Source organism: Elephas maximus, chromosome 24, assembly GCF_024166365.1.
Source record: "Elephas maximus indicus isolate mEleMax1 chromosome 24, mEleMax1 primary haplotype, whole genome shotgun sequence".
NCBI classification, from domain to species: domain Eukaryota; kingdom Metazoa; phylum Chordata; class Mammalia; order Proboscidea; family Elephantidae; genus Elephas; species Elephas maximus.
In genome coordinates this window covers 36,370,044-36,392,515 of record NC_064842.1, presented here as the reverse complement: position 1 = coordinate 36,392,515, position 22,472 = coordinate 36,370,044, and the positions used below count along the sequence as shown (strand labels likewise).

Sequence of the window (22,472 nt, the reverse complement as noted above, 5' to 3'; positions counted from 1 at the left end):
AGCACTCTATATGCTTCCCTTACGAATCTTGGTGAGATTCAACAGCACTGTCTCACTGCAGCACCACAGTTTCCCTTCACACGCCCCCCACCCCCCCCGCCAGCAAGTGTGCGGCCCACAAACTCTCACGGCCAATCTGTGCAGCCATAAAAACTGCGCTACAGCTTCCACAGTTTAGCTCCTGTTCTGTGCTCTTTGTTGGGGTGTTGCCTAACCCTGTCCCAAAATGGCTGCAGCGAGCAAATGCTCCAGATGCTAGCAGGTAGGTTCTCCCAGCTTCTGTGCTGTCCTTGCTCCTCTTCTCCCATTTCTGGACTCACCTTGACTTTCCAACACCTAAGCTCCCATTTGGAGTTCTGAGATCTCAGTTATTTTTATTTGCTGTTCAGTGGGTTAGTTGCTGGGGGACAAATGGGAGTGACCACTCACTTTGCCATCTTGCCTGCCTTTTCTTGTACATAGATTTCTAAAAACTGAGGAGAGGGACTGAAGATGGATGGGCTGAAGCAAATGTTTATTGCTTTCCATCATTCCTTCTGTACTATTTGATTTTTTTAAACCATGTGAAGCATAATGTTGCTAAAAATACATATAAAAAACAATCTGAAGTGCCAAATCAAATTAAAATATATTAACAAATTTAGAAAAAGAGTGAACAGTGACCTGTTGCTGTTGAGTCAATTCTGACTCATGGAGACCCCATATGTGTCAGAGTAGAACTGTGCTCCATTGGGTTTTATTCAGTATGTCAAGGGTGGGACTCAGGAATCTGGGTTTTTTTTTTTTTTTTTTTCCTTAGCTGTGACCTTTTGCACCTCTGGGTGGGTTCGAACCACCAACCTTGTGATTAGTAGTTAAGCGCTTAACTATTTGCACCAAGGGATTCTCCATAGGATTTTAAATGACTCATTTTTGGGAAACAGATCGCCAGGCCATTCTTCCAAGGCATGTGTAGGTGGACTTGAACCTCCAACCTTCTGGTTAGAAGCCAAGTGCATTTGTACCACCCAGTGACTCCATTTCTCAAATAAGAACTCAGAATATTAGAAAAGTTAAAAAAAAAAAAAAAAAAGAGGTGAGAGTAGAAAGAGAAGAATAAAAATAAAAGAAGAAAATGTAATCATATCCCATCACCTAAAGACTGTCAAAGTTAACATTCAGACTTATTTTCTGATTCTGTGGTTCCTCGATGCAGATTTCATAGACTAGTAAAGAAAATGTGCAGTTTGTCGTACTGTGGGGGCTTGTGTGTTGCTGTGATGCTGGAAGCTATGCCACCAGTATTCAGATACCAGCAGGGTCACCCATGGAGGACAGGTTTCAGCTGAGTTTCCAGACTATGACAGACCAGGAAGAAGGACCTGGCAGTCTACTTCTGAAAAGCATTAGCCAGTGAAAACCTTATAAATAGCAGCAGAACATCGTCTGATATAGTGCTGGAAGATGAGCCCCCCAGGTTGGAAGGCACTCAAAAGATGACTGGGGAAGAGCTGCCTCCTCAAAGTAGAGTCAACCTTAATGCCGTGGATGGAGTAAAGCTTTTGGGACCTTCATTTGCTGATGTGGCACGACTCAAAATGAGAAGAAACAGCTGCAAAAATCCATTAATAATCGGAACCTGGAATGTACGAAGTACAAATCTAGGAAAACTGGAAATAGTCAAAAATGAAATGGAACGCATAAACATCGATATCCTAGGCATTAATGAGCTAAAATGGACTGGTATTGGCCATTTTGAATTGGACAATCATATAGTCTACTATGCTGGGAATGACAAAGAGGAATGGTGTTGCATTCATCGTCAAAAAGAACGTTTCAAGATCTATCCTGAAGTACAACGTTGTCAGTGAGAGGATAATATCCATACGCCTACAAGGAAGACCAGTTAATATGACTATTATTCAAATTTATGCGCCAACCACTACGGCCAAAGATGAAGAAATAGAAGATTTTTATCAGCTGCTGTAGTCTGAAATTGATCGAACATGCAATCAAGATGCATTGATAATTACTGGTGATTGGAATGCGAAAGTTGGAAACAAAGAAGAAGGATCAGTAGTTGGAAAATACGGCCTTGGTGATAGAAACAATGCCAGAGATCGAATGATAGAATTTTGCAAGACCAGTGACGACTTCATTGCAAATACCTTCTTTCACCAACATAAACTGCCAACTATACACGTGGACCTCGCCAGATGGAACACACAGAAATCAAATGGACTACATCTGTGGAAAGAGATGATGGAAAAGCTCAATATCATCAGTCAGAACAAGGCCGGGGCCAACTGTGGAACAGACCATCAATTGCTCATAGGCAAGTTCAAGCTGAAACTGAAGAAAATCAGAGCAAGTCCACGAGAGCCAAAATATTACCTTGAGCATATCCCACCTGAATTTAGAGGCCATCTGAAGAACAGATTTGACACATTGAACACTAGTGACTGCAGACCAGATGAGCTGTGGAATGACATCAAGGACATCATCCGTGAAGAAAGCAAGAGGTCGCTGAAAAGACAGGAAAGAAAGAAAAGACCAAGATGGATTTCAGAGGAGACTCTGAAACTTGCTCGAGCGTCGAGCAGCTAAAGCAAAAGAAGAGTTGATGAAGTAAAAGAACTAAACAGATTTCAAAGGGCCTCTCGAGAAGACAAAGTATTACAATCACATGTGCAAAGAGCTGGAGATGGAAAACCAAAAGGGAAGAACACGCTCGGCATTTCTCAAGCTGAAGGAACTGAAGAAAATATTCAAGCCTTTTTTTTTTGAGTTGCAATAGCGAAGGATTCCATGGGGAAAATATTAAATGGCACAGGAAGCATCAAAAGAAGATGGAAGGAATACACAGAGTCATTATACCAAAAAGAATTAGTCGATATTCAACCATTTCAAGAGGTGGCATATGATCAGGAACCGATGGTACTGAAGGAAGAAGTCCAAGCTGCTCTGAAGGCACTGGCGAAAAACAAGGCTCCAGGAATTGATGGAATATCAATTGAGATGTTTCAACAAACAGATGCAGTGCTGGAGGTGCTCACTCGTCTATGCCAAGAAATATGGAAGACAGCTTCCTGGCCAACTGACTGGAAGAGATCCATATCTATGCCTATTCCCAAGAAAGGTGATCCAACCGAATGTGGAAATTATAGAACAATATCATTAACATCACATGCAAGCAAAATTTTGCTGAAGATCATTCAAAAACGGCTGCAGCAGTATGTCGACAGGGAAGTGCCAGAAATTCAGGCTGGTTTCAGAAGAGGATGTGGAACCAGGGATATCACTGCTGATGTCAGACGGATCCTGGCTGAAAGCATAGAATACCAGAAGGATGTTTATCTGTGTTTTATTGACTATGAAAAGGCATTCGACTGTGTGGATCATAACAAACTATGGATAACACTGTGGAGAATGGGAATTCCAGAATACTTAATTGTACTCATGAGGAACCTTTACATAGAGGCAGTTGTTCGGACAGAACAAGGGGATACTGACTGGTTTAAAGTCAGGAAAGGTGTGATTCAGGGTTGTATTCTTTCACCATACGTATTTAATCTGTATGCTGCACAAATAATCCGAGAAGCTGGACTATATGAAGAAGAATGGGGCATCAGGATTGGAGGAAGACTCATTAACAACCTGCACTATATAGATGACACAACCTTGCTTGCTGAAAGTGAAGAGGACTTGAAGCACTTACTTAAGATGAAAGACCACAGCCTTCAGCATGGATTACCCCTGAACATAAAGAAAACAAAAATCCTCACAACTGGACCAATGAGCAACATCATGATAAACAGAGAAAAGATTGAAGTTGTCATGGATTTCATTTTACTTGGATCCACAATCAACACTCATGGAAGCAGCAGTCAAGAAATCAAAAGACATTTTGCATTGGGCAAATCTGCTGCAAAGGACCTCTTCAAAGTGTTGAAGAGCAGAGATGTCACCCTGAAGACTAAGGTGCGCCTGACCCAAGCCATGGTATTTTCAATAGCATCATATGCATGTGAAAACTGGACAATGAATAAGCAAGACCGAAGAAGAGTTGACGCCTTTGAATTGTGGTGTTGGCGAAGAATACTGAATATACCATGGACTGCCAAAAGAACGAACAAATCCGTCTTGGAAGAAGTGAGGCTAGAATGCTCCTTAGAGGCAAGCATGGCGAGACTGCGTCTTACATACTTTGGACATGTTGTCAGGAGCAATCAGTCCCTGGAGAAGGACATCATGCTTGGCAGAGTACAGGGTCAGCGGAAAAGAGGAAGACCCTCAGCGAGGTGGATTGACACAGTGGCTGCAACAATGAGGTCAAGCAGAACGATTGTAAGGATGGCGCAGGACTGGGCAGTGTTTCATTGTATTGTACATAGGGTCACTATGAGTCAGAACTGACTCGACGGCGCCTAACAACAACAACAACAGTAAAGAAGAAAAAGTCCTGGGAGACATAGGGTTGCCAATTTCATATTTTATCAAGGAAGGGCATAAAGCAAATTCAAAATATCATCTACTATTACTTTCGTTTAATAAAAGAACGAACAGCTTTACAGAAAAAGAAAGAGTGAAATAAAGGACAGTTCTTTAAAAGAAATTCATTTAACTTTATGGAAAACTTTTATTTCCTTGACTTTTTTCATTTTGTCTCAAACCATTTTGGAAACTACTATTCTAATATTTTTATCTTTTTCTCACTGAAAAATCCCTTTATTTTTCTTTGAACTTTAGCTATGAGACTTGGGATATGGTAGTGGTATGGGTGGTTAGTTTGTTTCAATCACAAGTATGTTTTTACATGGTTATGATCAGGGTATGTATGTAATTCTGTTTTCTCCTTTTCTTACTAATCATTACAATAAACATTTTTCCTATACTACAAAGGAAACAAAGTTTTAAAAAAGAACTTAATATTAATTCCTGTGATTATACCATAATTTATTTAATAATTTCCATTTAGTTTTACTTTACTCCTGTTATGACACTGTGAAGAGTATGTTTTCCCACATTTAGAATCCTTTATTTAGAATATATTGCAGAGCATTACTGACTCCAGTAGGATGAATATATATAAAGCTATGGATTCCAAAATAACCGAGGCAATTTATACTTCCAGGAAAAATGTATGAAAATGCCCATTTACCACTCTTTCTCCTCCTTTTGAGATCTACCATCCACCAAGAAAACAAAATGTGTGCGTTAAAAGTATATTCAGAGTTCAAAAAGACAGTATAGGAAGAACAATGAATTGAAGCTTTCTTTCACATCAATCATTATACTTCCTTTTAAACTTGGGTACATGGGTCTCTGCTTATATTCCTAACCAAATTAAAATACCTTTGTTTATTAAAAGCTATGGTTGGGCTTTCACATTCTGAATAATGGTGAATTCAACTATTTATACTGCAGTTTTAGGGGGATATGATTACTTTTAAAAATCAAAGGAACAAACGTCAAATGATAAATAACAAGATCTTTGAGCTTAAGAGCTCAAGCAATTATTAGTTCAAAATATGAAATCTTCAAAAGAGAAAAACAAAACAAAACAAAAAACCCAAAAAAAACTGTTGACTAAGTTTACCTGATTAAATTGTTCAGTTGCAAATTTTCTAATGGTCTCAATGTCTTTCCTTTGTAAGTACTTCTGGAGAAAGAAAACAAAGTAAATTCTTCAGTAGGACACTTTGGCTTCATAAATACATGTTTATGATATCAAATGGGACACAGGTTCTGTGCCTTTCCATCATATAAAAAACAAAAAACCAAACCAGTTGCCGTCAAGTGAATTCCGACTCATACCGACCCCACAGGACGAGTAGAACTGGCCCACAGGGTTTCCAAGGACCAGCTGTTGGATTTGAACTGCTGGCCTTTTGGTTAGCAATTGAATGCTTAACCACTGTGCCACCCAGGCTCCTTCCATCATAATAATGGGTTTCAATAAGAATTTAGTTTCTGTTGCCAAAAAACAAATTTTCAAAGCTTGTTACGAGGCTTATTTTTTCTTATTATGTAGTTCTAACTGGAAATAGCTGTAAATGTATTCCACAAAAGACCTTGCAAAAAAAATGCTATACACAGGATAAATTTTTAAAATGAATCTTTACAACTAATTATGAAGGAAAAAACAACTTTCAGGTCAATAATAAGATTCAGGATTTGATTATTTCAGGTTGTGTGTCTTTGTGTTTTCTCAACTTTTTAAAAAATTGTGGTGTATACATATATACGTGTGTGTATATGTGTCTATACATATATAACGATATACGTAACAAAATATTTGCCATTTCAGCTTTTTTATGTGTATAATTCAGTGACCAGTGACATTACGTTCACTATGTTATGCAACCACCACCACTTTCCATAGCCACATTTTTCATCACTCTTAAATGGTAACTCCCTCTTGACCCCTCCCACCAGCCCCTGGTGATGACTAATAAAACTTTGGTCTCTATGTATTTGCCTATTCCAGATATTTCACATAGGTGGGATCATACAATACTTGTCCTTTTATGACTGACTTATTTTACTCAGCATAATGTCTTCAAGGTTCATCCAAGTCATAACATGTATTAGGACTTCCTTTCTCTTTAGGCTGAGTAATACATCATTGTAAGAATATACTACATTTTGCTTATCCACCCATCTATTGATGGATTCTTGGGTTGTTTCCACCTTTTGGCTATAATGAATTTTGCTGGAACAAACCCTGCTGTACAAGTATCTGTTTGCATCACTGCTTTCAAGTCTTTCGGGAATATACCAAGGAACAGAATTGCTAGGTCATACTTCTTGAGGAACCGCCAGTGGTTGCAGTGGCTGCAACATATTTCAGGTTTTTAAGAATTCTTTTACTCTTACTTTTTCTAAATTATCTCAATATAACTCAGCGAGGTACTATAGTTAGCATCATTAACTAATATTCATAGGGCAATTAACTAGGTATGGGAGTACAAAGTAAAAACATGGTCCACCTGAAGCCTTATAATCTACTTGGGGAAGACTAACCATACTCAGAATCAGGTAAATAGTAACAGTAAGCAATATATGTTTATCTGAAACAATTGCTACTTCTGAACTAGATGATGGATACCAAATTACTTTCTATTGAACATATGAAGTGAATTGAAAGTAATGAGACCATTTCTCTTCCCTACTCTGAATATACTGATATATGTCCAAATGAGCATAGTCTTTTGAAACAGTAATCTTATTTAGAATGCTTCTGGAATTTCTCTTATTAAATTCCTTTCAAATCAGATATACTAACTACAGAAAATAAACATGTCAGAAGATCAAGAACCAACATGCAAGGGCTATGCTGGAGCTGATACGGGGCTGAGAGCCTTTGGACAAACTAAGGCAGGAGGTAGAATGTTAAATGCTATTTTATGCTCACCATTGGTGGAATTAGCCCAAATGAAGTACATTTACAGCATTACTTTATAAAACTGTTTAAAAGGGAGAAAAGTTCCAGGTTTTGAGTGTAAACTCAAGATTTTATTATTCTCTACCGATTCTATAGTTTCAGGGAAACGGTTTGACTTTACATAAAATGCGTATTTTAAAAGAACTGTTCCTTCTCTAGCTTAACTGTGCTAGTGCTGAACATATCTACTTCCTGAATACAAATTCTAGAAAAAAGAGACTTGTGCTTTACTTACTGCTCCTTCAGGGATACATATGGCTTTGATGGTTCCTTGGGGCTTATTAAGTACATCTTGAAGAAATCCAATCTTTGTGTTTCTGAACACATCACTAATATCTACAATCTGGAAAACAGGTAACAAAAAGATCAACTAAATGTGAAGTAACGTTGAATTTTCACTCCAAAACACTTTACAGTCATTATTATTTACAAACATGCATGTTTATCATGGGTTGGGCACTGTGAACAGTGCTTTATATATGTTAATTCATCTCATCTGTGTAAGAGTATGAGGTACACATTCTTACTATCCTCATTTCATAGATGAGGAAACTGAGGCAAAAAGAAAGTACCTTGCCCAAGACACCATAGCTAGTAAGTGCCAGAGCCAGGATTTAACAGTTTGACTTAAGAACCACTGTACTATTACTATTCTCTCTTCCACATTATAAAAGAAACAAAAAGTGGTTAAGTTGCTAGCTGTAAGTAGGCAGTTATGAAATTCTAGTATCTAGACTTTTGATGTATTATATATTTTTTCACTCTAAGAATTGAGCACTGTTTATTGATAACACCAGGCAGGGTTCGACTTCTAAGGAATTTGCATTGACAACGGAGATTTGGAAACGTCACCAGCATTACTGAGACTAAGGGATGCTACTCTCTAGAAGGAAATACTGAGAGGGCTGGTAATGGAAAGTGCTACATAAAAAGTCTTCGCTTACCTTTAGTTAAATGCTTATAGATTATAGTCATTTGGATAAATATTTTCCTATGTATGAGTTATTTATAGACCACAGAAAAAGGGTAAACAATTTCTAATCACTTGCCTTTCAAGCACCAATTTAGTTTGAAAAAATTGTTTTTTTTTTCCTTTTAAGTTACCATCCATGTCCACATAATCAATAACTTGTTAGTAATAAAAACTTTTAGCAAGAACTTTGCTCTTGGAAATGTCTTAGAACACAACAGATGGTAAACAAAAAAGTCTTGTAATGTGAACACACAGTTATTCTCTCACTGTAGTTCAGTAGCAACAAAAAATACACAACAGTGTGAAGCTGGTTGTAAACTTCAAAGTGGTTTCAGAGACCGAAGGGCTACTTGGTTGCACAGTCCTGGAATAGTGAAGAGAATCACCTTCATCCCAAAGCGAGTATCAGGTTTATCAGTCCCGTAAGTGGATAACGCCTCAGCAAAAGTCATAGAAGGGAATGGAACAACTACAGGATCTTTGTCCTTGGGCCAGGAATACTGGAGCAGACCCTCAATTAGACTCTGGATCCCAGTTTGGTCCACAAAAGACATCTCTATGTCAATCTGAAAACAAGATAACATATCGAAATGAACTTGAATAGCCACAATATTAATATTTACAGCTACTTCTGTTTTTGAGTCACCATAGGATTCTACCAAACCAAACCAAACCCAGTTCCACTGAGTCGATTCCAACTCATAGTGACCCCATAGGACAGAGTAGAACTGCCCCATAGAGTTTCCAAGGAGTGCCTGGCGGATTTGAACTGCTGACCCTTTGGTTAGCAGCCGTAGCACTTATCCACTACACCACCAGGGTTCCCTAGGATTCTACATATAATACTTAATACAAGGCGGGGGAGGATAAATGTTACTGTACATCTGTTTTATGCCAGGCATTGTGGGAATATTTTTCATACATCATCATGTTTAGGTCCCACAACTATCTCATGGCCTGAGGCTCAGAGAGGCTAAGTAACTTGCCTGTGTTATAGTTAGTAAGCAGTGAAGCCAGATTTGATCTCAAATCTATCTACTCTAAAGTGTGTAATTTTTACACTTCACCACACTGATTAACACTCTATCATACAGAAACTAAATCATAAGGCCTGTAGTTTTGATTGACAAGTCCACAAATTAGATAAACAGATTTAATAGCAATATACAGAATTATCAGTTTTAATGTACAAGAAATTTGTTTTAAGGACTTTATCCTGTTATGAGCATTAAAACACTGTAGGAATCTGTGACATTCCTTGGCTGATATACACTCTTTATAAAAAGGACACAGGAAAATGGATCAAAAATTAAATAATTAGTATCTCAACTGCAGGTAACTTTGATTAAATATCTTATGTATAAAATGTAACAAGAAAAGAAGTACATACAATTACTTCCCTTGTCTTGAAAATACTTGGCTGTAACAAACCTGAATGTATTAACAGACAAATTAATATAATTTAGTACCTGAGTAAACTCAGGCTGTCTGTCTGGTCTTGAACCTTCATCTCGATAACATCGGGCAACCTGAAAATATCTACAATTGAAAAATACCATTAATTGAGTCATGATTCTAGGGAGATACACTTTTCCCCAAAAGTTTACAGCAATGATCTAAGATACATCTATTGGTCGCATCCCACTCAGAGGAAAGGAGAATGAAGAAAACCAGCCTGAGACCAGAAGAACCAGATAGTACCGGACTACCACCAATGACCACCCTGACAGGGAAAACGACAGAGAGTCCCAGACAGAGCAGGAGAGAAATGTAGAACAGAATTCAAACTCATGTAAAAACACCAGACTTAATGGTCTGACAGAGACTGGAAGAACCCCCAAAATTATGGTCCCCAGAATCTCTATTAACTCAGAGCTGAACTATTCCTGAAGCCCACTCTTTAGACAAAAGATTAGACAGGACTGTAAAACAGAAAATAATACACATGAGCAACGTGCTTCTTAGTTCAATCAAATACACGAGATAAAATGGGCAAAATGAGAAGGCAGGAAGGGACAGAACTGGTCAAATGGGTACAGGGAACCCTGGACAGAAAGGGTGAGTGTGCTGTCACATTGTGGGGATTGCAACCAATGTCACAAAACAACATGTATAAATTTTTTAAATGAGAAATTAACTTGAGCTGTAAACTTTCACCTAAACCACAATTAAAGAAAAAAAAAGTTTATAGCAATGCAGGTCATGAAATAAATTAATTGGTACCTATAGCACATAGGGAACTCTGGTGGTGTAGTGGTTAAGTGCTATGGCTGCTAACCAAAAGGTCGGCAGTTTGAATCCACCAGGTGCTCCTTGGAAACTCTATGCGGCAGTTCTATTCTGTCCTATAGGGTTGCTATGAGTCGGCATCGACTCGATAGTAACAGATTTGGTTTTGGGTTTTTATCAGGCATAAAATTTTTTTTCTACTTTTTATGCTTTAATCTCATTAGATACACTGCTGACCTATAAGAAATTACCTATTCCACATATTGTTTTCAAAAAATATACATAGGCACCTTTGGATATTCATGTATTAGAGTGGCATACAAGGCAGCTGATGCTTCTTTACATGTACTCCTCTGCTCTGGCCAAACTGAACCACTCACTGCTCCTGAATACACCTCCGCAAACACATAGCTTTCCTGTGCTGTGCTCTTCCAGCTCTGACCTTCACCTGCTGAAATGCAGCTCTATCCCAGGTCTCATTTCACAGACTTTTCTATAATATCTTCCAAACAATATAATCTTAAATCACTTAATACCTGGCTTGTGACTCTCAGTGGATTTATATTTGGCTTTTTATCAGTTCTGCTTTTTATTTCAGTCTCCCTTACCAGAATCATTCATTCTTTGAGAGCAAGAACTATTTTTTTTTAACCCCAGCCACATCTACTAGCATAGAGTTTGCATACGGTGGCCACTCAATAAATATGTATTAAATGATGACTACAAACTTCCAAGGCATTTTACATGTATTCGCTGAAGTTCTCATAAATTTTCTAATCTCTCCAGAGATCAGTCAATTTTGTGTTTCCTTTTTCCTCCTCTCCCCCCACCCCTTTTTCCTTTCTGATAACTACCAGCATAAAGAAAGCTCACCTGTCTAAACCACCAACCATTAGAAGCTGTTTAAACTGTTGAGGACTCTGAGGGAGAGAATAAAACTTTCCAGGTTCCCTTGATGGTACCACAAACTCTTTTGCACCCTTTTAAGAGAGAGAGGGAGAAGGGGGAGAGAAAGGAGAGAAATCGTTAAAAACAAACATACAACTGACTGGTAGAAGTTGATATTTCAGCTCATTAGTGAAATTAACTTAAGAGCAAAGTTGTTCCCACAATGACAGGAATCATTTCTTGCTCATCTTTTATTCCCTAAAAGTAGGTTTTAAACACTGGCTTGCATATACAAAAAAAAAAAAAAAAAAAAACCCAAACCAAATCTGTTGCCGACAAGTTGATTCCTACTCGTAGCGACCCTATAGAACAGAGTAGAACTGCCCCACAGGGTTCCAAGGAGTGGCTGGTGGATTTGAACCTTTTGGTTAGCAGCCCAGCGCTTAACCACGGCACCACCAGGGCTCCAGCTTGCAAATAAAAAACCAAACTCAGTGCCGTCTAGTCAATTCCGACTCATAGCGACCAGGGTTTCCTCCAGCTGGCAAACAGTAGGTATTAAATGTATGCTTGTTGAAATAAATTCCCAATGCTGTTACTTGCTAAAAGGATTTTGTGCATTATTTCCTGTTCAAATAACTCCTGCTTTTCTAAATTAAACAGTAGTTTTATACATCCACAGATTCAATAGACAGATTGAATATCAATGTTTAAAACTGTCAGTTCTTAATATTTTAAGGAGCCGATTTCATTAATGATTTGCATCTATAATCCTCTCTCAAGAAAACTCACATAGAATAAAAGAATTCTGACTCAAAATATTCATCTACATAATTTCCTCAACTCTTAAGAAAAGCTAGCTAATGTAAACATTCTGAAGCAGTAAAATAAAATAAAAGTGGCCCAAGTAAATATAAAAGCAAAATGGACCAGTTTCATAACTAATAGAACATTATTAGTAGACTAAGGAAATACATACCCCTGGAGTCTTTTTAAACAATGTCGGTGTTTCTATATCCACAAACCCTAAAAGGAGAGAAACATCAGAACTTAATAGATAAGAATTTGCAATCTGTCAAATAATGATGTCTTAAGTCCAACAAATCTGAGGCTACCCTTTAATTAGGAATTGTGGTTGAAATATTATCAAGCCTACTGGTGCTGGCTTCCCAAAGTCCAAGCAAGCTGAAGATTTTCAGAAAATACTGTTCTGTTCATAAGGTTGATACTTACGACAGGAATTAATTTTACTCAAGGAAACCTTGTCTACTGCACTATTCTGGTTTTCTAAATGTTCTGCTAGCATAGCAAAAAAGAAAAAACAAATACAGCAGAAAAAAATAGGACTTATCAATGTGTTCAGTTTAATCTACCTATTTCTGAGCTGCCAACAAGTGATGTATGGACATGATAAATAAAGAAAAATTAGAGAAAATAACCAAAAAGCTGTCCTATCTTCAACAGTGATAGGAAATAACTATATACAACAATGTAACAAGCACTATCACCTTTAAAACAACGTATTTATGATCTAGGTACTAGTCGCTACATTATGTTCTAGGACAAAATACCCTGGAAATGAACAATTCCTCATAAAGTACCTTATAAAAAAATTGGTGTACATTGGGTGAATTCTAGGCCTCTGGCAACATCTGACCCAAAGATGGTAAGGAAAGGATGCAATAAAATTGCCGCATAAAGCAGAAGAAATGCTATAAAGCGCAAAAGAACATTCTGGCATTACCCTTACCATGCAGATTACAGAGGTATTCCCGCATTTTCATGACCATCTGGGACCTCAGTCTCAGGTTATACTGCATTTGGGAACTACGCAAGTCTAGGTAGCGATACCGCAAACGAAGAGCCTCCGTTTTCTAAACAAATTTAAGGATTTATTTGTTTAAGTATTTTAATATTTGAAAGATATTACTTTTAGATAGAGTTTGAATTTTCAAAAAACTGTAGCTGTCTTTTGCTTATACCACTGTCAAGTAGCCCACCAGCTTGCTGTTTCCATCTATGTAAACGTCACCACCCTATACCTTCTAAGCTTGTTACTAGTACAGGTTTTGTTTTTTTTTACTATGCATTATTAGCATCACCCTGCACTGATTGAAATTTGCCTACCTTACTGACCATTTTTCATCCATTTAAAGACTATGGTTGAGTCTTGAGAATAAAAAATTTCTGAAGATTTCGAATATCTTTTACAATGATACACCAGAACAAAAATACACTACAATCTTATCACCTGAATGGGATAGTAATTCCACGTGTAAGAGATGCAAGGGGAGAGCAGGTGGAATCTCCACAGCTGCACTAGTAGGAACAACTAGGAGGAACATGGTGAGGTTTGCTTATTTTCAAGCCTATAAATCCCTGCATCTCTGTTTGTGTTGAAAACTTTAACAAGTCCTTTTTCGTGGAATCAGTTATTTTCAGGGCTTCGAACCAGTTCATTCTGGTTCAACCCCCTGCAGAGAATTTGCATTTCCTCCCCAGATACACTGAATCAGAATCAGTAACAAGAGCCCCAGGTGATTCAATTCTTAAGTATAATAAATTTTGAGAACCACTGCTCTACTAGTGGAGCCCTGGTGGCACAGCAGTTAAGAGCTATGGTTGCTAACCAAAAGGTCAGCAGTTCGAATCCACCAGCTGCTACTTGGAAGCCCTATGGGGCAGCTCTACTGTGTCCTACAGGGTCGCTATGAGTCAGAATCGACTTGATGGCAACGGGTTTGGTTCTCAGTATTGGTCCCTAACCACCAGCAGCATTAGCATTGCCTAGGAGCTTGTTAGAAATGCAAATTCTCAGGAGGGGTTCGAACTGGAACAAACCAGTTCGAAACCCTGGTTATTTCTTTGACTAGTTCTGTATCTTTTTCTGAAAGCTTATCTGGGGAAAACTGTATATTTAGTTTTCACAAGGTCAACCCTGTAATCACATTGCTCTTTCTAATTAAAGGATTAAGTACTGGGCCCTTAACTGTAAGACAAGTGGCTAGACAGTGACTATAAAAATCCCTTTATAGATCGGTTTATAAACCAGACATATAAAAGTCTACAATTGTGACAAAACTGAAAACTTATCTGGGTGTTCACCCAGTGCTGATTCCATCAGCCCCATAAAAGTTGGCAAAAAAAATCCTGAACTACAGTAGTCATACTTACAAGCTTGGAAAGACAAGAGTTGCTCCAAGCACATATTCTATCATCGCTACAGGTTTAAACAATAGGTGCGAGGTCCCCTACCCTGTTTGGCTATTTCCAAACTAGACATAAATTTCCTTTCAAAATGTAAAACAATGGCAACAAAAAAAACTTGAGCAATACAACATTCCAATTTTTAAGGACAGAAAAACATTTCATCCTGTCTGAAAAAAGTCTGGGTGTTTAAGAACTGCAGCAGCTAATAAAATGGTTAATTTTGTAGAAGTTAAACTTTCCCCTTAAAAAATTCTGAAAATATTTTACTGGTAGCATCAACATTTCCTAAATACTCTATTTTATTAATAACAGATGGCACCTTCACAAAGTCCTTAATTTCAAAGGGCAGCTTCTTGCAGGAATTCAGAAGCTCAGCTGTTTTAACTTTGATTTCAATCTCACCCGTTGGCATTTTCTGAAAGAGAGAATGAGAGACACAAAGAGAAAAAGAAGATATTTAAAAAAAAATTACTCATCAGGACATGTACACAATACACAGTTGTATTTCACATGCATCTATCTGCAGATGTAAAGTGTAAAGGTGCTTATAGTGTATTAACATCTAAAGCATAAATATCTGTCCATGATTCTGATATTCTTATGCATATCTGTGGCTGATGTGCTCATCAACAAATATCTTAACATGCATATTCACATAGGTGTCTGTGTTTATAGTGAAGATTTTGAAATCTGTAGGTTCATCCGTAGAACTTACAGAGCTCTAGTTGTGCCTGGTGTCCAACAGATGCTCAGACTATGTTGCCTGAATGTGTACACAGACACAGCAAATGCACATACCCAAAAAAAAACCAAACCCATTGCCGTCGAGTTGATTCCGACTCATAGTAACCCTAATGGACAGAGTAGAACTGCTCTATAGGGTTTCCAAGGAGCACCTGGTGGATTCGAACTGCTGACCTCTTGGTTAGCAGCCATAGCTCATAACCACTACACCACCAGGGTTTCCAAACGCACGTAAGTCAAAGATGTATAGACAATTTCTAAACTACCAACTGGATTCTCTTGTCCTGGAGGTCGGGAAATGACAGTTCCAGACACTTGCACCACAGATTCCACAGGGGCTTCACATAAAATCTTCTTCACAGAAGCAGCCGACTGCAAAATAACAGGGGTAAATCAGTTCCAAAAATCAAATTTAAAGGAATCAGTAGTAACTACAATCTATGGCTCAGAAAAACTAACAGCATCAGCACTGCCTGGGATGCTGTGGCTAAACTGCCATCAATACTAGGGCTGCCCTTGATGACATTATTACAGAGTCTCATAAAAACTGCACCCCATCTTGAACCATGACATACAGCAAATAAAACCGTTAAGAGTTCTAAAATTTTTCCGTAAAGAAAAATAAGGGGAAGAATGACCTGATGCACACAAGCCCCACGTACTTTAAAGCCAAGTGTCTCCAGGCTAAGTTTTTAGGGGCAGTTAAAACCAGGAGGAAAATGGAATCCAAAGTGAAAGGAGTTCTCTTGGGTTAGCTATGCTCACCTCTGGGTGATCCTGAAAGACAGTTTATGGTTCTTGCCTTATTTCAAACACTAAGAGCTAAATCATATCTTGGGTAGGCACACAAGCATTTGTTGAAATCACCACAACAGAAAACAAGTTCCCAAATGAGCATGATGGGAGTTCTTTTTTTCAAATTTTGATGAAAGTATACACAGCCAAAGGCACACCATTTCAACAATTTCTACAGGTACAATTCAGTGACATTGATAACATTCTTCAAGTTGTACCACCATTTTCACTACCCTTTTCCAAATTATTTGACCACCATTATCTTAAACTCACTGTCCCCTGAGTTCCCTATCCAACCTTTCATTGTCAATTTGTATTATTGTTGTTGCTGAGAATATACACAGCAAAACATATACCAATCCAAACTGCTACATGCATACTTCAGTGATATCGATTACATTCTTCAAGTTGTGTGGCCATTCTCACCCTGGTTTTCTAAGCTGCTCCTCTGCCATTAACATCGTCTCATTGCTCACTAAAGCTCCTATCTAGTCTTTTGAGTTTCTGTTGTCAATTTGATTCCATATACATAGGTTTTAAAAGAGCATGATGTTCAAGGCGGACATTTTTCACTAGTTAAGCTAAAGTATTGTTTGGTTTTAAGAAGACTTCGGGGGATATTTTTGGTTTAAGGTTTAAAGATTATCTCAAGGCAATAGTTTCAGGGGTTCATCCACCCTTCACAGTTCCAGAAAGTCTGGATTCCATAAGAATTTGAAGTTCTATTCTACATTTCCCCCTTTTGAGAAGGATTCTTCTAGAGACTCTCTGATCAAAACGTTCAGTAATGGCAGCTGGGCACCATTTCGTTCTTCTGGTCTCATGGCAAAGGAGGCGGTTATTCATGGAGGGAATTAGCCACAAATTCCATTCCCTCCTATTCCTGACTCTCCTCTTCTTCCTCTGACGCTCCAATGATGGGCACTGTTTATTTTATCTAATTTTAATTGCAATTATTTTTTGAGCAATACCTTCATACTGGTCAAAATTCAAAGGGTACAAAAACATATACAGGGAAAAGTCTACCTCCAGCCCCTCAGTTCACTTCCCTACATGCAGCCAATGTTACCAGATACTTATGTATCCTTCTGTGGATATTTTAGAATACATAAACAAACACACACGCACAGTATATACTCCTTGTTCTTTCCTATTTTACATAGATGAATGCCTTCTACATGTTCTTCTGTATCCTATTTTTTCATTTAACAATATACCTTGGACGTTTTTCCACATTAGGACATAAAGTGCTTCTTCATTCTTTTTCTATGGCTGAGCAATATCCTCTATTAAGGATATACATTATTTTTAAAACAGTCTCTTATTGAAGGACATGCTGCAGATTTTCTCCATTTTTCTTTTCTATTACAAATAATTCTGCAATAAATAACGCTGTATATATGTCATTTTTCATCTGTGTAAGTTTAGGTGTAAGACAACTGTAAGATGACTTACTAGCAGTGGAATTAACAGGCCACAGGACATATGCATTTAATAATTCTGATACTGCCAAATTGCCCTTCACAAAGCTAGTGCCAATTTATACTCCTCAGGAATACACAAGCACCAGCTTTCCCAACGGTTGTCCATCCGAGGCATTAAAAACAGTAACTGTGTAGTTTTAATTCACATTTCTCTACTTATGAGTTAAGTTGGGCATATTTTCATACGTCTACAGGCCTTCTGTTTTCTTTTCTGTAAAATTTATGTTTATATCCTGAGTTCATATTTCTACTGGGTCACTGAACTTTTTCTTATTAATATTAGAGAAATGAGTCCATTGTCTATGATAAGTTATATTTTTTTTTCCAGTTTGTCATTTGTCTTTTTAAAAAAAATCATTTTTAAATTTTTGTTGTTGAGAATATACACAGCAAAACAAACACCAATTCTGCAGCTTCTAAATGCACAATTCAGTAATTCTGATTCATACATTCTTCAAGTTGTGCAACCATCCTTACCCTCCTTTCCTGAGTGTCCCTTGTCTTAATGCTGCTTACGGTTATTTTCATTAATACTAAACTTTTGAATTTAAAAACCTCATACTTCTCAAACAAACAATATACTCTAGCCAGAGCATCAAAGAGGTTTTCAGATAGTAGTAGGAAACCTTCTATTACCTCCTCCTGGGGAATGATAACTTGAACAAGCCCATGGAAGTCTCTCAGGACCAGGAACATGTTTTGCCTGATTAATGAAGAAAGTGAACATTTTAAGATAAAAATCTTTAAGCCCAAAGTTTAAACAGGTAAAACAAAAGAACCCCATGTAATTTCTCATGTTTCTTTTTTAGAATTATATACTTTCACTAGCTACATTCATACAATTGTTATTTATATAACTTATTAGTGAAAAAACAGATCACATTTTCATTTTCAATTTGAACTTTTATCAGCTATCTACACAGCTTACTAATGTATATGGCTTATTAATAAAAAGGCAGATTTTTTTTTTTTCATTTTCAATTTTCATTGGTTTAGGTCTTTACAGGAAAATTTTATTAAATTTGGGAATATTCCACATCATAAACCCAAAGATAATATTTTAGGAATGCCTGATTGGTCACTTTTGAAATATAGTGATATAAGATCTTATTTTTTTGGCAGTCTCCTTTGTGTGTTACAGTAGAGCTATGCTACGTAGAGTTTTTTTTTTTTTTTTAATTTTGTTGTGTTGTTGAGAACATACATACGAAAAGATACACCAATTCAAGTTCCTACATGTACCATTTAGTAACAATGATTACATTCTTTGAGTTATGCAACCATTCTCACCCTCTTCTGAGTTGTTCCTCCCTCATTAACATAAACTCACTGCCCCCTAAGGTTCCCATCCAATCCTTCAAGTTGCTGTTGTCAATTTGACCCCAAATAGATAGTTCTTAAAAGAACATAATGCTCAAGGCAGACCTTTTCTTACTAGTTAAGCTAAACTATTGCTCAGTTTCAAGAAGACTTCAGGGGATATTTTTGGTTCCAGGTTCAAAGATTACCTTAGGGCAATGGTTTCAGAAGTTATAATCTTTTACTAAAAAAACATAAAATCTAAAATTTTCTGGAAGAGTCCAACTACTAATTCCTATCTCTATAAGCCATCAAAAGGTCCCAAAAATCCCAACATTTTAGCATCCAACCTACATTTCTTATATTGCCCTTAGCACCAGGAAGGAGTATATAAAACATCTTCAGATTTTGGGTTCAGGATATACAGTCCCTGAATTCATTGGTCAAATATCCACCTATTTCAGACATTCTCTTTTAGAAGGTCATACAACCTATGTACTGCAGATATATCTTTAATATGAATTAATGTACTGTTCAGGTATGTTCTGGAACATACAGATGAACAAAAACAAATGGTCTCTGTTCTTAAGGAATGACTGTTCTTCATGTTTTTAGGCTTTTTGCCTACCTAAAATTAGAACAAAATATGTCTTTTTCATGTTATTGGAGCTTAACAGTTGGCCATGAACCAGTTACTGGTCCTAGGAGCTCTTCAGCCTTAGTAAACCATTCTAATCAACTGATGCTTAAAGGGCTACTTGTATACCTTCAGATGTTACTGATACCTACCAAGAGTGACACTATTTGAATTTTTCAAAACAAAAAAACCCCCTGAAAATCCAGTGAATTTTCAGAAGCTTGCAGGAGTTGCACAGCTGTTATGCTTTTAACTGGTTTAAAATTGTCTTAGAAACACCACCACCATGCAATCTTAATCTACCTCAATTTACCGTCGGTACTGAATCCATCCACAAAGGGTGACTTCTTGGCCTAAGTGAGAGGAACGCAACTCCCCACATGTGTTGGTCCGTGCAACAAAGCTATTGAACTCTTAAAAAACAAAAGAAGAAAACCAAGATTAAAAAAAAAAAAAAATGCAACCATGAATTGCTTAAACATAAAGATTCTCAAATCATAACATCTTAAATTTATAAATCAGATTACGTAATTTAATTCATCCATTATTAAATTTATCTACAAATGTGCCAAAAGCCAGTGAATCACTTTGTTAATGTAAAATTTTGCCTCATGTTAAAAAATTTAATTTTTTTTGATCATCTGGCATTTGCTTGGCCTAAAATCCTAATAGTCCAATTCTTAATATTGCACATTTCTTGTGCAAATGAAATGTGATCTTAGGAATTATATCAGAATTTTCATGCTGCAGTATATCTATCTTTAGTATGAGTCTAATGTCCAACAGCCACTAGGAAATACTATTAAAAGTACTCTCAAGTGTGAAAGAATATTTTAGGCTTCTTATTAATGAGCATCAAGGAACCCTACTGGCACAATGGTTAAGTGCTTGTCTGCTAACCGAAAGGAACCACCCACCAGCGGCTCTGCAGGAGAAAGACCTGGAGATCAGCTCCAGTAAAGGTTTTAAAAAAACCAAACCCTTTGCCTTTGAGTCGATTCCAACTCATAGTGACCCTATAGGGTTTCCAAGGAGCAGCTGGTGGATTTGAACTGCTGATCTTTTGGTTAGCAGCCGAGCTCTTAGCCACTGCCCCTTACTGCCTAGAAAATAGGGTTTTGAAATGGTTTGTTCAGGTTTGAACCGCTGCTGAGAACTTGCATTTCTAACAAGTTCCCAGGCTATGTTAATACTGCTGGTGAGTGACCAATTCTGAGAACAACTAGTACAGCAGTGGTTCTCAAAATTTATTATACATCAGAATCACCGGGAGATCTTGTTAAGGTATAGATTTGATTCAATGTATCTTGGGTGGAAATGCAAATTCTCAGCAAAGGTTTGAACCAGAATGAACAGATTTGAGGCCCTGCTAGAAAATTCTACGGGGCAGTTCTACTCTGTCCTACAGGGAGACTGAGTCCTAATCAACTTGGTGGCACACAACGTCAGTAGCATTCAAGTAAAAGCAGATTATCCCATCAGTGTGATTATCTTTTTCTAGTCTTTTTAAAAACTCAAGGGAAAAAACGGCATAAGGAACAAGGAGAGTGCAGGAATGATCTGCTTCTACACCCAAGAATATTGTTAACCCTTTGCTGACCCAATTATTTTTTGCTTTGAATTTTTTGTTAATACCGTGGGTTTTCATTAATGGAAGCATGCTGAATCATTGTCTGATTTTTTTCGTAGGTAGTATGGATTTTTTTTTTTTCCTTGCCCTCTCCCACAAGCCCACCCTAAGTGTTTATCGTTACTTACGAAGTACCACTAACTACCCCAGAGTTTCTACCGGAGTCTATTGGTAACAAATAAAAATTTTCAAAATTTCTACTTTTCCTACTAAAAATTCAGACACCTCATACAATACCCTATAAAAACAGTAATTTGTGGCACAATCCCATCTCTTGTTTCAAACAGTCATAAATGCCCCTGACACGTACTGTCAGTGGTGCAGCAGCTTTTCAATAAACCCCAGAGGCTGAAAAAGTTCAACGTCGCTATATGTACCGCCAGGCACGAAAGGGTTAAGATTGGGGCGGGGAACGGAATAAGAGCACTCTGGCTGTAGAAGTGCTGCTCAGAGAACGGAGCTCTTCACTGTCTTTACCTGGAATTCTCCTCTGTGGACTCAGTACCAGACTTCTGGAGAGAGAATCCCAGATGGGCTGAGGGGTCCTTCCGATGGGTGTATACAAGCTCTTGTATAGCAAAGTTAGCCCACAGCGGAAGTACATGCTGGAGACACTGGATGGCGCGAAACGCTCTCGAATCCCACGCTGCTGGTGCTGGATGGTGGTCAAAAGTCAGTTTTGAAAATACGCAGAAAAAATCCCTTTAAATTCTGGCAGGTGCCACTCCCTCTCTCTGTATTTCAGCCCTACTCCGCTGAACATTCAAGCACACGTGTCTAAAAACTAGAAAATAAATCTTCAAGGTCTTTGGGGTAGGGGAGTTGGCAGGGAAAAGGACTTTCTCTGTCTCAGAAACACACCACGCTGCCGCCAGAAGTGACGAGAGCACGATTCCACACTGCAGCGTAAAGCGGAAGCCCGCGACAATCCAGAGGCGGAGGGGGGCCGGTCACTAGGCACATGTCCTTACTTCCTTCCTCGCCCCCTCCAAGGCTCCCGAGCAGAACCGGAAAACAGGGAGGAACTCGGCCTTGAGTTTCAAATCTCCCAGACTTGGCAGCAGACCTCCGGTGTTAGGTGAAAGGAAAGTGAGCGAATCATTCCAAACTCAAACACCCCTGTCTTCTAGTAACCTGGCGCCTCTCAACGCGCCCTG

The 22,472-nt window shown here is 38.0% G+C and overlaps 1 protein-coding gene across 2 annotated transcripts in view; it reads right to left on the bottom strand.

Moving 5' to 3' along the window:
• DARS2 (aspartyl-tRNA synthetase 2, mitochondrial) overlaps positions 1-22,464 on the bottom strand; it is a 51,201-nt gene extending 28,737 nt beyond the window's left edge. The window contains exons 1-12 of one of the 2 annotated variants that reach the window (XM_049868229.1): positions 21,793-22,464; positions 19,999-20,098; positions 18,386-18,452; positions 15,741-15,842; positions 15,046-15,141; positions 13,267-13,390; positions 12,496-12,542; positions 11,502-11,608; positions 9,869-9,938; positions 8,786-8,965; positions 7,662-7,769; positions 5,579-5,641 (exon numbers count right to left, since the gene is read on the bottom strand). In XM_049868229.1, the coding sequence (XP_049724186.1) occupies positions 5,579-5,641; positions 7,662-7,769; positions 8,786-8,965; positions 9,869-9,938; positions 11,502-11,608; positions 12,496-12,542; positions 13,267-13,390; positions 15,046-15,141; positions 15,741-15,842; positions 18,386-18,452; positions 19,999-20,098; positions 21,793-21,919 (1,191 nt within the window). In that variant the 5' untranslated portion in view covers positions 21,920-22,464. Of the gene's footprint in view, positions 1-5,578; positions 5,642-7,661; positions 7,770-8,785; positions 8,966-9,868; positions 9,939-11,501; positions 11,609-12,495; positions 12,543-13,266; positions 13,391-15,045; positions 15,142-15,740; positions 15,843-18,385; positions 18,453-19,988; positions 20,099-21,792 lie in introns of those variants that run through there. The other variant, XM_049868230.1, reaches the window with a different exon arrangement.
• Positions 22,465-22,472: the final 8 nt, after the last annotated feature.